Below are 19,601 nucleotides of genomic sequence, written 5' to 3' on the forward strand. Positions count from 1 at the left end.
CGCCATTGTTCCTCCACTGTCATCCCTGCTAGGTATTGCACCATTGAACTTTGGCCTGATCCTCCCTCATAGCTCCATAGTTCCCTTTATTTAACAGAAGTACAGTCACTTCCGATTGTACCATCTCCCTCTCAAATTGCAGATTGAAGTTTATTGTATTATGGTCATTACTTCCCAATGGCTTCTTCAGTTCGAGGTCCCTGACCAATTCTGGTTCGTTGCACAATACCAGATCCAGAATTGTCTTCTCCCTGGTCGGCTCCAGCACCAGCTGTTCTAAGAATCCATCTCTGAGGAACTCCACAAAGTCTCTTTCTTGAGGTCCAATAAAATCCTGATTCTTCCAGTCTACCTGAGTGTTAAAATCCCCCATAACAACTATAGTAACATCTTTGCGACAGGCCAATTTCAGCTCCTGATTTAACTTACATCCGACATCCAGACTACTGTTTGGGGGCCTGTAGATAATTCCCAAGAGGGTCTTTTTACCCTTAGTATTTCTCAGCTCTATCCACACTGACTCTAAATCCCCTTGTCTAGGTCCCCCTGTGCAAGGGACTGAATATCATCCCTTACCAACATGGCCACCCCACGCCCTCTGCCCATCAGTCTGTCCTTACGATAGCACGTGTAGCCTTGAATATTCATTTCCCAGGCCCTGTGCACTTGAAGCCACATCTCAGTTATCCCCACAATATCATATCTGTCAATTTCCAAAAGAGGCTCAAGCTCATCCATCTTATTTCTAATGCTTCGTGCATTCATGTATAGTATTTTTAATTTGTTACTGCCCTCACCCTTCCCATCAACTCCTTTTTCACTCAACCTTACAGCATGATCTCTTTCTGAGTTTTCTGCCTCATTGATATAGTTGTCTTTCTTGACTTTCCTTGTTCTCACTTTCCCTCCAATTTCCTTCTTAAACATCCAGTTTGTCCCCTCCCCCCCGCTACTGAGTTTAAACGTAGCTGTGTTGCAGTAGCAAACCTGCCTGCCAGAATGCTGGTCCCTCACCTATTAAGGTGCAGACCGTCTGTCTTGTAGAATTTATGCTTACCACAAAACATACCCCAGTGATCCAAGAATTTAAATCCTTGCTTCCTGCACCAGTTCCCCAGCCACACGTTCAAGTCCATTATCTCCCTGTTTCTGGCCTCACCAGCCCGAGGAACTGGAAGCAAACTGGAGATAACCACCCTGGACGTCCTGCTTTTCAGCCTTCTTCCTAGTTCTCTGAAGTCCCGCTGTAGTATGTTCCTCCTCTTCTTCCCGACATCATTTGTGCCGACATGTACCACCACCTCTGGCTCTTCACCTTCATCCTTGAGGATTTCCTGCACTCTGTCTGTGATGCCTTTAGCCCTGGCACCAGGAAGGCAACACACCATCCTTAAGTCCCGCCTGCTGCCACAAAAACCCCGGTCAGGTCCTCTCACTATGGAGTCCCCTATTACCACGGCTCTGTACGATGTCCGACTCTTCCGCTCTGTCTCCACGCCAACGTTTGATTGACAGACCTGGCCGCCTCGCAGACTGGCAGTGTCATTTGTCTCTACTATTTCCAAAAGATTCAACTTGTTCCTGACAGGTACTTCCCCCGGGGTCTCTTGCACCTGTCTCCCCTCTGCCTTACTCATCGCCTGCTCTCTTCTGCTCTCTTCTGGTACGATTTGTGTAATAACCTCGCTGAAGGTCTTGTCCAGAAAGATCTAGTTCTTTCGGATGAGCCTCTATGGATCATTTCTAGAATATTGATAGTCAGAGTTTCAGTGATTCTAATGCCATTGAATGTCAAGAGGAGAGGGTTAGATCTTCTCTTGTTGGAGATGGTCATTACCTGGAATTTTGTCAGCCCAAAACTTTGTGATCTTATGGGTACTTGATGCATAACAACAAACTATGTTTGTGTAAATTAATATGAATTCAACACGCAATTAAGTCATTTTTAAAATGGTTTAATTGTCAAAAGGAAATTCCGATAGCAAAACTTGAACTCTATTAGGTATCATTTGATTGTAGCAGCAAGTTTACATGAAAATCAAAAATATATCACAGTAAAATGGTAAAAGCATTACTTTAAAATATATGTATCAGTTAGGCATGGTTCTCAAGTTTTGTACATCGCTCTCTTTTAGATTTTCATTAGGTTAAAGAAAAACTAATCAAACATGTACCATTATCAAACTGAACATTTAATACAAAATGGAGAATGTACATTTTTAATTTAACTTATCAAATAAGTAGGTGTAATTTAAGACAATGAAGAGGTTAACTAAATCTGAAATGTACATTTTCATAGCATACTTTTAAAAACTGGAAAAACTCTCACATAAATGCAAGTACTAAGTGCTATCTTCAAGGTTATGCAAAATAGAAAGAAATATTATGGCTCCAAGGGTTTCCAGTGTAGTCTTTTAAAAAAATCTGTAGTTTATAGAGGTTTGGTATAAATGGCCTTCTAATACTAGAGTCAGTAACACAGTCAAATGCCTTTTATTTTCCTTTGGCATTGACTAAAAGTATTAACGGGTTGTTAGTGGGCAGATTAATTTCCTGTAACCCAAAACAAAATACAACACATTGTCTAAAGTGAACAATTCATGGTGTTATCTGCAGCTTTCAGCTTTTTGACTATTATATTGACTGTTTTGTTTAATTCTTGCTTAATGTGATGCTGCCTTTCTCAGAAGTCTAATCATAGTCACAGTTCCTCTGTTTACTCACTTTATGAAAGGGCTTGTGGGTCCAGCCCAGATCCAACGCCAATGCCTCAGGTTCATCAAAGGCTAGATTTTCCCTTCTTTTCTCTAAGGAAGCTTTGGAAGCATAATCTCAAAGAATAAACAGCTTCTCCTGGAAGATGCTTTACTTCTTAGACAACGGGCTTCAGTTATTTATTATAATATTGATAACACATCAGGTAGGATGACCTTCCTTGACTATTACTGGTTCCATATGTCACCCACATGAATAGATCTATTAATGGCAACAATATGAATGAGGAGGGGGCACTAGTCTAAGACAAGTACTGACTGACAAAAAAAAAATCAAAGCTAGAAGGCAAAAACAATTTCAGGCTGGGTCTGTAGTGCCTATTCAAATCAAAATAGATAAAAAGGTTAAGAGGGAAAGGTAGCAAAGTGATGGATAGAAGAATGAAAGACAAACAGAGAGAGAAGACTGTTACCCTTTTGGTGTTGACTGCTGAAGTCCCAGATGTGAAATGTTTGAAATGTCCCTGGTTTGTAGCTTTACACCCAGTATGGAATTTGTCAATATTTACACTGAGACAGATTTTTCATAGCTTACTCCATTTTCCTTCATTGCAGGACACAGGACAAGTTAAAATATGCCCTTTGGAGATTTCTTTCTATTACTCTGTTTTCTTCAGGTTTTACGTTTCATGTTTTCAATTGCAGCACCGATCTTCTTGGATTAAAACGGTGTGCTCATTGCCTAAAAAGGTGAAACAAAGAAAATAGCTTTGATATTTTTAACTTCCATTTTTTTGCTTTTAATATCTAAATCTGAATTCTAATCTGCATCAACTATCACAATAATAATGATTACATTACAAGACCATATGAGATAGCAGCTGAATTAGGCCATTCGGTTCATCAAGTCTGTTCTGACACTCGATCATGGCTGAATTGTTTCTCAATCTCATTCTCATGCCTTCTCCCTGTAACCCTTGATGCCCTCACCATGAGAGACCCTATCTATCTCTGTCTTGCATACACTCAATGAATTAGTCTTCACAGGTTTTTGTGGTGTTGAGTTCCACAGATTAAGCGCCCCTTTGGCTGAAGACATTCTCCTCATCTCAGTTATAAATGGTTGACCCTTCACTCTGAGGCTGTGCCTTTTGGGTCCTAGTGTCTCCTACCAGTGGAAAGATCTTCTCCATGTCCACTCTATCCAGGCTTCTCAGTATTCTGTAAGATTCAATCAGATCCCCCTGCTCTCATCATTCTAAGCTGAATCAAGTGCAGACAGAGGGCTCTCGACCGCTCCTCATAGGATAAACTCTTCATTCCTGAGATCATTCTTGTAAATCTCCTCTGGACCTCTTCCAATGCCAGCAAATACTCCCTTAGATATGGGGCCCAAAACTGCTTTCAATATTCCAAATGGGGTGGGCAACAAATGCTGGTCAGCAAACCATGCCTCATCCTGTGAATGAATTGAAAGAAAGAGGTCTGACCAGAGCCTCATACAGCCTCAGCAGTACATCACTGCTCTTGTATTCTAGCCCTTTTGAAATGAATGCTAACATTGCAATTTGACTTCCTAACCACCAACAGGACCTGCATGTTAACCTTGAAAGAATCCTGAATTAGGACTCCCAAGTCCCTCTGTGCTTCAGATTTATGAAGCCTTTTCTCATTTAGAAAATAGTCTATACCTCTGTTTTTTTCTACCAAAGTGCATTACCTCACACTTTCCCACATTGTATTCCACTTCTTTGCCCACTCACCTAGCATGTCCAAGATATTCTGCAGCTTCCCCACTTCTCAACATTAGTTGTCCCTCCACCTATCTTTGTGCCATCTGAAAACGTAGCAACGGTGCCCTTCATCCGGATTGTTAATGGATGCCATGAGTAGTCGTGGTCCCCATATTTGGGGGTGCAGGTGTTGGACTGGGGTGTACAAAGTTAAAAATCACACAACATTAGGTTATAGTCCAACAGGTTTATTTGGAAGCACGAGCTTTTGGAGCACTGGTCCTTCATCAGGTGGTTGTGGAGTATAAGATTGTAAAGCACAGAATTTATAGCAAAAGTTTACAGTGTGATGCAACTGAAATTATATATTGAAAAACTTAAACAATCCAGGTCTATTTTATTATATAATTTCAGTTGCATCACACTGTAAACTTTTGCTGTAAATTCCGTGTTTTACGATCTTATACTCCACAACCACCTGATGAAGGAGCAGTGCTCTGAAAGCTAGTGTTTCCAAATAAACCTATTGGACTGTAACTTAGTGTTGTGTGATTTTCAAAGTTGTGGTCCCAACACTGACCCTTGTGGAATTCCACTAGTCATTGGCTGTCATTCTGAAAAAGACCACTTTATCCTTATTCTATGCCTTCTGCCTATCAGCCAATCCTCTATCCATGACATTACGTTGTTCCTAATGCCATGGTCTGTCTGATTTAACAGTCTCCTGTGTGGCACCTTGTCACAAGTCTTCTGGAAATCCACATAGATTACTTACACTGACTTCTTTGTTTAACGTATTCATTACCACCTCAAAGAATTCGAACAGATCTGTATTCCGTCCCCTTGATGAAGCTATACTAACTCTGCCCTACTTTACCATTCACTTCCGAGTACTCCACAATGTCAACTTTAATAGTGGATTGTAAAATTTTATTGATGACTAAGGTCAGGGTAACTGGCCTATAGTTTCCTGTCTTCTGGCTCCCTTAAACAGAGTTGTTACATTAGCCATTCTCCAGTTCTCTAGGACCCTCGCTGAAAGATTACGATCAATGCCTCTGCAATCTCCTCAGCTATCTCCTTCAGAACTCTAGTGTGTACTGCATCTGGTCTGGGTGATCTATCCATAAGAGTCAAGATTAGAGTGGTGCTGGAAAAGCACAGCAGGTCAGGCAGCATCTGAGGAGCCTGAAAATCAATGTTTCGGGCAAAAGCCCTTTATCAGGAATGAGGCTGGGAGCCTCGGGGATGGAGAGATAAATGGGAGGGGGGTGAGGCTGGGGAGAAGGTAGCTGAGAGTGCAATGCCGGATGGAGGTGGGGATGAAGCTGATAGGTCAGAGAGAAGAGTGGAGTGGATAGGTGGGAAGGAAGATTGACAGGTAGGACAGGTCATGAGGACAGTGCTGAGCTGGAAGGTTGGAACTGCGGTAAGGTTGGGGGAGGGGAAATGATCAAACTGGTGAAGTCCACATTGATGCCATGGGGTTGAAGGGTCCTGAGGTGGAAGATGTGGCATTTTTCCTCCAGCCATCAGGTGGTGAGGGAGTGGCAGTGGAGGAGGCCCAGGACCTGCATGTTCTTGGCAGAGTGGGAGGGGGAGTTGAAATGTTCAGCCATGGGGCGGTGGGGTTGATTGGTGCCGGTTTCCTAGAGATGTTCTCTGAAGTGCTCTTCGAGAAGGTGTCCAGTCTCACCAATGTAGAGGAATCCACATTGTGAGCAACGGATACAATAAATGACATGTGTGGAAGTGCAGGTGAAACTTTGATGGATGTAGAAGGCTCCTTTGGGGCCTTCTTTTAGATTTATAATAAAACTCTTGCAATCTTCTTTCATATTACGAGCTAGCCAATTCTCATAATTCATCTTCTCTCCCTTTATTGCTTTTTAAATTATAATCTGTTGGTTTTAAAGGGTTTCTAATCCTCTGGCTTCCCACTAAACTTCACCACATTGTACACTTTTTCTTTCGCTTTTATGCTGTCTCTGACTTCCCTTGTCAACCACAGTTGCCTCATCCTCCCTTTAGTACATTTCTTCTTCCTTTTGATGAATTTCTGTTGTGCCTCATGAATAACCCCAGAAACTCTTGTCATTGCTACTCCACCGCCTTCCCTGTTCGGCTTCCCTTTTAATCAACTCTGGCCAGCTCCTCCCTCACATCTTTGTAGTTACCTTTACTCAATTGTAATACCATTACATTCTGATTCCAGCTTCTCCCTCTCAAACTGCAGGGTGAATTTGGTCATATTATGGTCACTGCCCCCTAGGGGTTCCTTCACCTTCAGCTCCCTAACCAAGTCTATCTCATCAACATTCCCACATCAAAAACAAAGTTTTTCAAGGCATTCAATTGTGGAATAAGGAAACTGGATGTCAGTGAGGACAAGTGTCATAGTTGAATGGGACTTCCCTGCAGGAGAAGGTACAGGTGGCAGCATTTTAAATGAGCTGGCATTTGCAGAGGGAGGAACTTAATTGGGAGCTTCTCAGGCGTGAAATCTGTAGTTGACAAATGATGGCTTCAGCAGCTTTTATTTCACCCCAAAGTCCTTTTAAGGACGACTTTGAATGTGTATCATTTACATGAACATGTATTCTGATATCAGCAAGACAGAATGAATCAAGGTTACTATCAAAGTTCCCAGTAGGGGTCAGTATTGCATACGCCAAACAGTAACAACTTAATTCAGAAATATACAGTATCAATTATGTTCATTCTTTTCCAAATGTTAGATTTATAGCAGAACATAGAATAGGCTAAAATCATAGAATGGGAAAATAAAAGGAATGCGACTCTTAGGAACAGATGCATTTGGAGGGAATAAACAGAAGTTGCTGGAGAAACTCTGTAGGTCTGGCAGCACCTGTGGAGAGAAAACAAGTTAACATTTTGAGTGCAGTGACTCTTCTGCACAATTGAATGCAGCTTGGAAAAGATAACATTTATATTGATAATGAGGGTTGGGTGGGGAAAAAGGAGTGGAGACTGAGCCCAGAGAGAGAGAGTGAGAGAGAAGACAGGGCAGACAGACAAAGGTATTGTTGATAGTAAGCTAGAGAAAAAGCAAAGCTGATAGGTGATAAGGGGGCTTTGAGTAGTTGAAAATGGTTGTCTGTATGAAAGCGACCTATTTCATAACATGATTGTGGAATAGGCGACAGCTTAGTTACCTTCTCTCCTTCAGGACTCAACAATGAGGTTAACAGTTTCAGAACATCAATACCTTCTTTTCATATCAGCTAGGAGAAGTTCCCAGCCCCCTGACTGATACTTGTATGTAGCCCGGCCTATATTAGTGCTAGCCCAGACTGGCTGCTATGGAGCTACAGGAGTGATTGTGACCCACTCCTCAACTGCAGATGCATGGACTTCCTGAGCAAGAACCAGATGCTTGACTATAGCCAACTCCTCAGACTGCTATGGGAAGCAGCCCTTGACTTACTGCGCCAGGAGCCCTGGACTGATGGGTAATTTTATAGCATCCACTGGGAACAGTTCCCTTAAGACTTTGAGATGGTGCCTTATCTATACCCCTCATGATTTTCTAAACCTCTATCAGATCACCCCTCAGCCTCTTCAGCACCAGGGAAAAAAGTCCCAGCCTATGCAGCCTCTCCTTATAACTCAAGCCTCCAGTCTTGATAACATCCCTTGGGAAATCTTTTTTGCATCCTTTCCTGTTTGATAGCATCCTTTCTATAAGGGTGACCATAATTGTATACTGTACTCCAAAAGTGACCTCAGCAATATTTTGTACAGCTGTAACATGATGTGCCAACTACTATACTCGATGCGCTGACTAATGAAGGCAAGCATGCCAAATGCCTTCTTTACCACTCTACCTGTGATGCCATTTTCAAGCAACTATGTACCTGCACCGATAGGTCTTTCTGTTTCAACAACACTCCCCAAGGCCTTCCCACCAATTCTGATGTCATCTGCAAACTTACTAATCTTGCCTCCTATATTCTCATCCAAATCATTGATATAAATGATGAACAGTCGTGGACCCAACAATGATTCTTGCAGCACTCCACTGATCATGGGCCTCCAGACTGAACAACAAACCTCTAGCACGATCACCTGTTTCCCACTGTCAAGCCGATTTTGTATCAAATCGGCTCGTTCTCTCTGGATCCTGTGTGATCTAACCTTACTAACCAGTCTACTATGTGGAACGTTGTTGAAGGCCTTGCTAAAGTCCATGTAGGCAATATCTACAACTCTACCTTCATCAATTGTCTCGGACACCTCTTCAAAAAACTTAGACAAGTTTGTGAGATATGATTTCCCACGCACAGAGTCATGCTGACCAACCCTAATCAATACTTGTCTTTCAAAATGCATGTAGATCCTGTGTCTCAGAAACCTTTCCAACTACTTACCCACCATTGATGTCAGGCTCACTGGTGTGTAGTTCTCTGGCTTTTCCTTACAGTCTTTCTTAAATAATAGTACAACATTAGCAACCCTCCAAGTCTTCCTGGCAACTTCCTCAGGGTTGTTGATGATGCACCTATCCTTGTTAGGGACCCCATAATTTCTTCTCTAGCATCCCACTGGGATACACTTAAAGTCCGAGAAATGTACAGCATGGAAACAGACCCTTTGGTCCAACCCGTCCATGCCAACCAGATATTCAGACCCAATCTAGTCCCATCTGCCAGCAGCCGGTTCATATCCCTCTAAACCCTTCCTATTCATATACTCATCCAAATGCCTTTTAAATGTTGCAATTGTACCAGCCTCCACTACTTCCTCTGGCAGCTCATTCCATACATGTACCACCCTCTATGTGAAAAAGATGCCCCGTAGGTCTCTTTCATATCTTTCCCCTCTCACTCTAAACCTATGCCCTCTAGTTCTGGACTCCCCGAACCCAGGGAAGAGATTTTGACTATTTATCCTATCCATGCCCCTCATAATTTTGTAAACCTCTATAAGGTCACCCCTCAGCCTCCAATGGTCCAGGGAAAACTGCCCCAACCTATTCAATCTCTCCCTATAGCTCAAATCCTCCAACCCTGGCAACATCCTTGTAAATCTTTTCTGGACCCTTTCAGGTTTCGCAACATCCTTCTGAAAGGAAGGAGACCAGAATTGCACACAATATTCCAAAAGTGATCTAACCAATGTCCAGTACAGCTGCAACATGACCTCCCAACTCCTGTACTCAATACTCTGACCAATAAAGGAAAGCATACCAAACGCCGCCTTCACTATCCTATCTACCTGTGATGCCACTTTCAAGGAGCTAGGAACCTGCACTCCACAGTCTCTTTGTCCAGCAAAACACCCTAGGACCTTATCATTAAGTGTAGAAGTTCTACTAAGATTTGCTTTCCCAAAATGCAGCACCTCACATTTATCTAAATTAAACTCCATCTGCCACTCCTCAGCCCATTGGCCCATCTGATCAAGATCCTGTTGTAATCTGAGGTAACCTTCCTTGCTGTCCACTACATCTCCAAGTTTGGTGTCATCTGAAAATTTACTAACTATACCTCTTATGCTCGCATCCAAATCATTTATATAAATGACGAAAAATAGTGGACCCATCCCTGATCCTTGTGGCACTGGTCACAGGTCTCCAGTCTGAAAAACCACCCTCTGTCTTCTACCTTTGAATCAGTTCTGTATCCAAATGGCTATTTCTCCCTGTATTGCATGAGATCTAACCTTGCTAAACAGTCTCCCATGGGGAACCTTGTCGAATGCCTTACTGAAGTCCAAATAGATCATGTCTACTGCTCTGCCCTCATCAATCCCGTTGGTGATACTTAAAAATACTCAATCAAGTTTGTATGACATGATTTCCCACGCACAAAGCCATGTTGACTATCCCTAATCAGTCCTTGCTTTTCCAAATACATGTACATCCTGTCCCTTAGGATTTCCTCCAACAACTTGCCCACCACCGATGTCAAGCTCACTGGTCTATAGTTCCCTGGCTTGTCCTTACCACCTTTCTTAAATAGTGGCACCATGTTAGCTAATCTCCAGTCTTCTGGCACCTCACCTGTGACTATCAGTGATACAAATATCTCAGCGAGGGGTCCAGCAATCACTTCCCTAGCTTCCCACAGAGTTCTAGAGTGCACTTGACCAGGTCCTGGGGATTTATCCACTTTTATGTGTTTCAAGATATCCAGCACTTCCACCTCTGTAATATGGACATTTTTCAAGATGTCACTGTCAATTTCCCGGCATTCTATATCTTCCATATCTTTCTCCACAGTTAATACTGAAATATTCATTTAGGATTTCAGTCATCTCCTGTGGTTCCACACAGAGATGGCCCCATTGGATCTCTTTGGATTCTCCTTAACCTCAATTGCCAAAGCTATCCCATGTTCCCTCTTTGCCCTTCTGATTTCCTTCGTAAGTGTACTTCTATACCTCCTGCACTCCTGAAGGGATTCACTTGATCCCCTCTGTCTATACCTGACATATACCTACTTCTTTCTCTTGACTAGAGCCTTAATATTTCTAGTTGTCCAGCATTCCTTACTCCTACCAGCCTTGCCCTTCATACTAACAGGAACATGCTGTCCCTCAATTCTTGTTACCTTGCTTTTGAAAGCCTCCCATTTGCCAGATGTGTCTTTATCTGTCAACAACTTCCCCCAATCAACGTTTGAAAGTTTGTGTCGAATACTATCAAAATTGGCCAACCCCAATTTAGAACTTCCACTTGTGGACCAGCCTATCCTTTTCCATAACCATTTTAAAATTAATAGAATTATGGTTACTGGTCCCAAAGTGCTCTCCCACTAACATAGTCAGTTTCCCTGCCTTATTTCCCAAGAGAAGGTTGAGTCTAACCTTGATGCTGACAGAGACAGCATATGTAGGCCGGAGAGTTAACGCCTCCCCAGATTACAGAGAAAAACCAATTTACAGGTTTCTCTTATGCTACTGGGGACCTCTCTGCTCCCTGTTGACCAACAGAGAGGTGGATTCAGTAAGATTTCTTGTCAGTTCATCCTTTTTTGGGACTGATTGGCCCAGGGATCAGGAGGTTCCACATCCTGGGGTGTGTACCATTTTGTACCTATTCTGAGCAGGGAGTGTGACACTTTCTGACTCCCGACTCACAACGTATGCTGGTAGCACTGAACTATAAAATCCAGGCCATTATGTTGAAACAAGTTTTTCGTGTTTATGATCCACATGACAAGTTTTGCAATGCTCGCCAAGAATCTGGTGAAGCAGAATTATTTTCCCCGTGCTCTCCAGCGATAATTCAGATTCATTAACTTTAAACAACATTTTAAACATCAGATTTTTTTGAAAAAAAAAGCTTCTTACGTGGGCAAGGGTGGACTCTTGTTCGTCATCCTGTGAAGGAGACAGTGCAAGGGTTCCATTCTATAGAGAAAAGGTCAGAAGGTTACAACAAAATCATGAACATTGGGAACACTTTACCCTTTTACAGCTAAATCTAGCACACTTTCCAAAACATGTTCCTTTTTTCAATCTGTTCCATGGCCAAAGAGAGAAGATGGGAAACCTGCTCCCGGGAGTCTGCCAAATCCCTGGTGTGTGGCCCTCAGGAAGTACATGATGGTGAAAGAAATAGAAAACAAAGAGAAAACAAACAGAAAGAACATAAAGATTATCATTTCCCCACGTCATGCTATCATGTGTTGCAATGAGCAGCTTCAGAAGTACAATAATTATGTTCGGGCTACACGCGTGTCAAATTTGTCTTGTATCTTTGGTACTAAGTTGATAGGGGACTTCTCAACCATAACCTCCTCCACCTTACAATGAAAAGTAACTGAGAAATCAACATAAGGTAGTGTGTTCACAACATTTCAACTAAAGTGAAACCTGGCCCACACATGTTTTGTGTGCTGAGTATTTGTGGGATTTCAACATCTCTCCGCTACCCCCCCCCCCCTTATCTTGGGATAAGATCGAGCCATTGCAATAGTTGGAAATTGAATCACATCAGTACTTATCAGTCTGAAAGAATTTTCCTTTCTTAATTTATATAGCCTTTTCTTATTGACCACGCCATGATATGTTCTACTTGAATTCTGTGCCCAACCCATTACTTCATGGAAGCCAGTAAGAAGAAGGAGGAGCATATGAGCAATCATATAGATAATAATCAAGCAGATCATGCCACAATTACCACAATTTACATTTCAGCATCTCGACTGATGTTAACTGCACGCTGCACTGTGGGGTCCCTTTGCTTCTCACTAACGTTACATTCTACGTGGTTTATTTATGTTTGCTAATCCCCCGATGCATAATCTCTATCCTACTGGGATGACATTTCAGCAGTTCCGGCTGTTAATGAACATTTTTCTGGACAATATTACTCTGTCTCTGCCACCACATAGTTTTATGACCATGTGTATTCCTAAACCAGAAGTCTCGCTAAGGGTGAATCTGCACTATATCGCATATTGGAAATCTGTCCAGTATTCTATTGTGAGAGGTGCAGAAAGGTATAAGAAAAGAATTATTCTCAGTAATCACACACCTTCCCCGAAATTTGTTCATTGTACTCCAGAGTGTCTAGCATCAACCTAGTTATACCCTGGTAAATAAAAATGTAGAGTCATATAACAATAAAAAATTTAAAAATAAAAGTGACTGACCATGTAAAATGCCTGATCAGTCGATGGGTTATTTTTCATCATACAGAATAGAACAGCATCGTGTACAGTAGTAAAGATCTGGGATTTGCTGATGTTTTTCCCAAAGAATCCTCCTTGTTCAAACTGCTGAATAATAGCCCCTGAAAGAAATGAAATTCAGTTAGGATCAACAGGTGATCTGGAATTATTCTATATACATATATTATTAAATATCTCATGTGATGTGGGTGATACTGGTAAGGTTAGCATTTGTTGGGCATTCCTACTTCCTTAGAAGTGGGTGGTATGACGGTCAGTGCTGCCTCACAGTTCCAAGGACTTGTGTTTGATTCCACCTTCAGGTGACTGTCTGTGTGGAGTTTGTACAATCTCCCCGTGTCTGCGTGGGTTTCCTCTAGGTGCTCCGGTTTCCTCCCACAATCCAAAGATATGCAGGTTAGGTGGATTGGCCATGCTAATTTTCCCATAGTGTCTAAGGATGTGCAGGCTAGGTGGATTAGCCATGGGAGATGCAGGGTTACAGGGATAGAGTGGGTCTGTGTGGGATGCTCTTCAGAGGGTTGGTGTGGACTTGATGGGTCAAATGGCCTGCTTTTACACTGTAGTGGTACTATGATTCTACTTCAACTGAATGGCTTGTTAGACTGCTGCAGACGTTAGTTTGGGTCAACACAGTACCATGAATCTGGAATCACAGAGCAGAATAATTGAGGTTCCCTTTGAGTGCTGACAGGCTGAGATCTATAAAACTACAACCAATTGAACCTAGGAGATTATTGGACAGTTATATTATTTAGATGACTGTTCCATCAGGAAACAGATTAAATTGGATGCAATGCTTGTTTTATTGATAGCTTGATTTTCATCTCATTGAAATCAATGAAGTTTATTGGAAAGTTGTATAATGATTTTCCACCTGACATAATCAGTTTACTATTGGCAGATTAGGTTAAAATGATCCCATGTCTTATTTCCATATTCAGCCTCCTACTTACGAGCTAAGTCAGCAAGCCTTCAACCAGTGTTATAAAAAGAAAAGTGTGGGTTGAATGAAAGGCAAAATTTGTCAGGTGCATTCTACTTACAGTGACAACCTGATAAGTAAACGTCAACCTCAATCTCTTTATAATCCCGGAAAATCTGGAATATAAAAGCATCGAGTTGCAAGGCCAGTTAATGATGTGCTCACTAAAGCATGGAGGCTTTTATACGGTAGTATAAAGATTGAAGGTCAGGAAGTTGTGCTAAACTAATATCAAACACTAATTCAGCCTAATGCAAACACAAGAACTGCACACTTTCCCTTCAACCACCCCACCCCGTCCTCAACATCCAAACCATTCCTCTAAGTAAAGTAGCAAATTACCCACACTTCTATCAATTTTACACTGTATTTGCTGCTCACTGTGCTTTCTTCCCTACATTGGGAAGACCAAACACAGACTAGGTTCTGTGGGCCCGACTGAAAATGTGGCATTGTGTTCGAAATGACCCAAGTATGGGAAATGTTGGGCAGGCATAAAGGAACATTAAAAAGATGAGCAACGGTCAGCCATCAGCCCTTTGCACCTGCTCCCCCGTTCAATGAGATCACACTGATTTACTTCAAACACCCTTACCCCTGTATCCCTTGGTGTTTTTAATATGTAGAAATCTATCAATCTGTTTTGACATACTCAATGATGAAGACTGCACAGTCCTCTGGAGCAGGGAGTTACATCCTTCTGCATCCACATATATACAGTGAAGTCTTCTGGAGAGAGGATTGTTACAACAACCTACGTGACTACTATCCAAGAAGGACATGATAAAAGTAGTTTTGTCTTACTAAAAGAAAGCAGCGAAAGATGGAGACACAGAAAATGCAAAGAATGCAGGTATTCAACATGGGTTGTATGGGCACGTTAAATAAATGTGGTCTTACTGTATCATGAGATACTCATCAAGAATAGCAACCAAACCAAACAGTCAAGCTTTAAAATAGAATTAGGAATGTGTCATAAGTACACAGTGCTGAATCACCTCACGAACATTTGCTAGAGTATTTGCACAGGGGTTTCTTTTATCAACTGAACCATAAACACATTTAATTTTTTTTTCTGGATAGACACCAAACATTTCACTTTGGTGAAAGATTTCAACTGTGCGATCAGAATGGGACAGGCAAACAGGTGCAGCAAAGAGCATATTCAGCATATAACTGAAAGGAGTGCCAGGGTGTGGGTTCAAACCGTGTCTTGAGCTGATGATTATAATGAGGGGGGGAAGGGGCAGGGCTAGTACTTAGTGAATGCTATATACCTTGATTGGTACGGGTGGAACTATGGTAGAGGATTCTATGGGCCAAACTTATCAGGCCACTAACAAGTGAGAAAAACCAGATTAAATGTGGCAGTGCTACTGGCAAAGATATAGGTCATCTTCTGGTCTGGCTGATTATCTTTAATAATTTGCTTTGAACTAAGAATCCAGGCAATCCAGAATCCATATGACCTAGGCAGTTTCCAAATAAAACTTGATCGCTTCAATAAGAAGTGAAGTAAAGCCTTGTGAGCTGACTAGGTCAATCATCATTCATGCAAATTCCATGATCAAACCAAATAGTGAGAACTGCATTGTTGAGTGCTTCCAGCTTGTTGTATTATGTTATATTTTGGCTCCAACAGGATTATTGCTCAATTCTGTACTCACAGTTTAGGAAAGATATACGTAGGAAAGATGACAGAAGAAATCTCATGGAATAGTTCCATGAATGAGGAATTAGAGCGATGAAGCTGGCATGGATCTCTTTGGAGCAGAGATGACTAAGAGATTTGATTGAGGTGTTTAATATATTGAAGATTTTAGATGGAGGAGATGAAGAGAAACTGTTTTGAAAGCTGAAGGATCGCTAGCTAGTGAGCATAGATTTAGGGTAGCTGTCAAAGGAAGCAAGGGTGGCATGAAGTAAAATTATTTTACACAATGAATGGTTAGGATCTGGAACACTCGGTGTGATGAAGTGCCAGAAACAGATTCAATAGTATCATTCTAAAGGGGATCAAACACATTCTTAAAAAAAAAGAAAATGTTTGCAGAGATAAGAGTAAGAAACTCAATGTGGGGCCAACTCGATTGCTCTTTGAAAATTCCAGTGCAAATTTGATGGGCACAATGAGTTTCTTTTCTTCTGTACTATTTTCTGAAACTAAAGAGTCAGTTAGCACAGTTGGCTGAATGGCTGATTTGCAGTGCAGACTGACGACAACAGTGTGGGTTCAAGTCCCACACTGGTTGAGGTTACCACAAAGGTCCTGCCTTCTCAGCCTTACTCCTTACCTGAGGCATCGAGTTCAACTTCCCACCAATCATCCCTAATGAGAGGGCAGGAGGTGATGACATTACCTTTCATCCCCTGAAATTGCTTTGATTATTTCCACGGGGCAAAAGATGTTTATATGAGGTAGAAACCACGCTTTCAAAAGGGGAAACTTGGCTTTATCAACATTTTTGCTTTAACATTTGGAAACACTTGATCCTAAATGATACAAAAAAAAAGTTCAATGTCTATGACTTGGCCCACTTAGAAATTCCCTCCAGAAGTCAAGCATGTTTTTCAAAAATATTTTGGTAGAGATTATTTTTTCTGGCAAGTCTTTTTAAAAGTTATTTTCATACTCTTTCGTGGTTTCACTCTCTATGGAGCCTCAGTTTAATTCCTGTACCAGGACCGGGGAGATTGGTACCTCACTGTCTAACAAACCAGGCAGATTTCTGCACCAAGCAATCCTGTTAAGTGTAGCAAGGTGAATATAGACTGCATGTTCTAAGCAGAGAAGCTAACTTTACAGGATAGTTCCCTTTATCTCACCTCAACGCAGTGCGTCCACCCTGTTGCGTAATAGAATGTCCTGCACATGATTGATTTTCTATTCAATTCATCTTTAGTAGTGTCAAACTTGAGGCCAGTAATGGTATTATAAAATGGAACCCAGTAGAAATTGGATTCAGATGGCACAAACACAGTTCACTTCCTTAGAGTATTCTAAAATTAAACCTCAGCCCCAGGCAGAAATCATCATTCCTGAAACAGACAGATGTGGGTGATGGAATGAAAGGCTTTTGCCCGAAACATCGATTTTCCTGTTCCTCGGATGCTGCCTGACCTGCTGTGCTTTCCCAGCACCACTCTAATCTATTCCTGAAAAAGAGTTATATGGGAAACGTCAGACTTCTCCACCTCCTGATGCTGCCTGGCTTGCTGTGTTCTTGCAATCTCCTGCTGGTCTACTTTGGATTCCAGCACCTGTAGTGTTTTTGACTCTAACCTCATCGTCTAGGCAAGCATGACATGAACCCACATTATGCCATCTAAGCACTTTGGTCTCCCAAGGAGCTGTGCAATTCTACCTGAGCGGCAAATTATTTTGCAAAGCTGGTACTTTTCAAAATCTAAGAAATAAAAAAAACGTGAGAACAGATTTTATACTGCAACTTGTTCCAACTTTAATTTCTCTTAAAGGTATAGTAATTTCTTTATTTATTCTATTTTAATGTGTTTTAAAAAGCCAGAAGTTGTAACAATACCAAAAACTTGCTGCTGCTGCTGTGATGCCTTGCCCTATTGTTCACTGATTATTACCCTGAGATGTTGGAGACGACATGCTGGATGTGAACGGTTAGAGCTCTCATCGATCATTCATGTGGTTCACCAAGAAACCGCAAGATTGTCCATCAAGAGGTCTGACAAAGCTCCATGAATGATTGCCCACAGTATAGATCAATACAGTAACTTGAATCAGGACCAACAGCATAAATGTCTAATCTTTCCCCATGTTGGATTTACCAGTCTGTATCTGGAAATGCACCTCTCAGTACTTTTTGCTTGACTTGTGATCAAGATGAGCAGTGTGCCAGTCGGTTTACTACTCCACAGCGCAGTTTGTCAGTGTGTCAGTGTGTCACAGCTTTGCTAGGTAAAAACTTTCAACATGGTTTAAATTCTGATGTACTATGGACAGCGCTGTGGATTAGAATTATGGTCTTTCACCTTAGGGATTGAGGTTTTAACTCTAGATAGCTCTAAGAACCATAAGTAAATTGTGTTTGTGCCGTCTGAATCCAATTTCTAATGGGTTCTGTTTTATAATGCCATTACTGGCCTCAAGTTTGACACTGTTAAATATGGATTGAACAGAAAATTAATCATGTGCAAGACATGCTATTATGTGAAAGGGTGGAAGCACTGTATTGAGGTGAGATAAAGGGAGCTGTAAAGTTAGCTTCTCTGCTTCGAACATGCAGTTTATATTCACCTTGCTGCACTTGACATGATTGCTTGGTGCAGCAATCTGGTGTCAAAAGTGAAAATTAACATTTCTTGTTTAGGCGTCTCTTATTTTGTTGAGTATAAAGTTCACAATTAGAGTCAAAATAGAATGAAGTTTGAGGCCTGTCTTACATTTCTCAAAATCTTGATGCAGACGCTATCCACAAAGTTGACAGGACTAAAGTCAAGTATGAGGGAATGAACATCGGGTTTTTGAAGACCAAGAGACTCCAGGCTGAGCTCCTCCGGCTTTTTGCTGACTTTAGATGGCGAGTCAAAGTCCGAATTTATTTCTAAGCTGATAGAGTTGTCGTTACCAATATTCTCAGTGATGGTGGCTGGGCCATCAGTTCCTGATTCAAAGATTTTCTGTTGCTGGAGAGAGGTTGATATTTTGTGTTTAAAATATTGTTATAATGTGCAACATCTAATAGTATATTCAATATTCCACAGTCATAATAACATAACGTGATAGGAAGGAGTGAAGAAATGTCTGCTTTTCCACCCCAACCATTTCCAGTGTCTATATATTGGTAAACCACAGACTCATTTTCCCCTGTATTTAACTTGTGCCTCAGTGGGAAGTGGTGGCCTTGTAGTATTATCGTTGACTTGGTAATCCAGACACCCAGATAAAATTCTGGAGACCTGGGTTCAAATCACACCATGTCAAATGTGCATTCAATAAAAGTCTGGGAATTAAGAGTCTAACAGTGACCATGAATTCATTGTTGAATGTCGGAAAACTCCATCTGGTTCACTAATGTCACTTAGGAGAGAAAAATGCTATTCTTACCTGATTTGGCCTATATGTGACTTCAAACCCACAGTAGTGTGGTTGACTCTTAACTGCCCTCTGGGCAATTAGGGACAGGCAATAAGTGCTCGCCTAGTCAGCAACACCCTCATCCCAGGAATGAATGTAAAAGAATGAAAAGTTTTTCAGAACTTTGTTAAAAAAAAGTTGCTGGATGAATCCTCAAACCATAGTTTCATATTATTAACATCAACAGTCCACTCTATAGTGTGGAGAAAGTGAGGTCTGCAGATGTTGGAGATCAGAGCTGAAAATGTGTTGCTGGAAAAGCGCAGCAGGTCAGGCAGCATCCAGGGAACAGGAGAATCGACGTTTCGGGCATAAGCCCTTCTTCAGGAATGAGGAAAGTTTGTCCAGCAGGCTAAGATAAAAGGTAGGGAGGAGGGACTTGGGGGAGGGGAGTCG

At 41.6% G+C, this 19,601-nt stretch overlaps 1 protein-coding gene across 5 annotated transcripts in view; it reads right to left on the bottom strand.

The window, feature by feature from the left end:
• Window positions 1-1,939: 1,939 nt before the first annotated feature.
• slc26a6 (solute carrier family 26 member 6) overlaps window positions 1,940-19,601 on the bottom strand; it is a 160,088-nt gene continuing 142,426 nt past the window's right edge. For all 5 annotated transcript variants that reach the window (XM_043707737.1, XM_043707735.1, XM_043707733.1 and 2 more), the window contains 5 exons: window positions 18,512-18,754; window positions 14,157-14,211; window positions 13,072-13,211; window positions 11,765-11,824; window positions 1,940-3,456 (listed from right to left, as the gene is read on the bottom strand). In XM_043707737.1, the coding sequence (XP_043563672.1) occupies window positions 3,436-3,456; window positions 11,765-11,824; window positions 13,072-13,211; window positions 14,157-14,211; window positions 18,512-18,754 (519 nt within the window). In that variant the 3' untranslated portion in view covers window positions 1,940-3,435. The remainder of the gene's footprint in view (window positions 3,457-11,764; window positions 11,825-13,071; window positions 13,212-14,156; window positions 14,212-18,511; window positions 18,755-19,601) is intronic.

The sequence above is a fragment of the Chiloscyllium plagiosum genome, chromosome 18, assembly GCF_004010195.1.
Source record: "Chiloscyllium plagiosum isolate BGI_BamShark_2017 chromosome 18, ASM401019v2, whole genome shotgun sequence".
In the NCBI taxonomy this organism is placed as follows: domain Eukaryota; kingdom Metazoa; phylum Chordata; class Chondrichthyes; order Orectolobiformes; family Hemiscylliidae; genus Chiloscyllium; species Chiloscyllium plagiosum.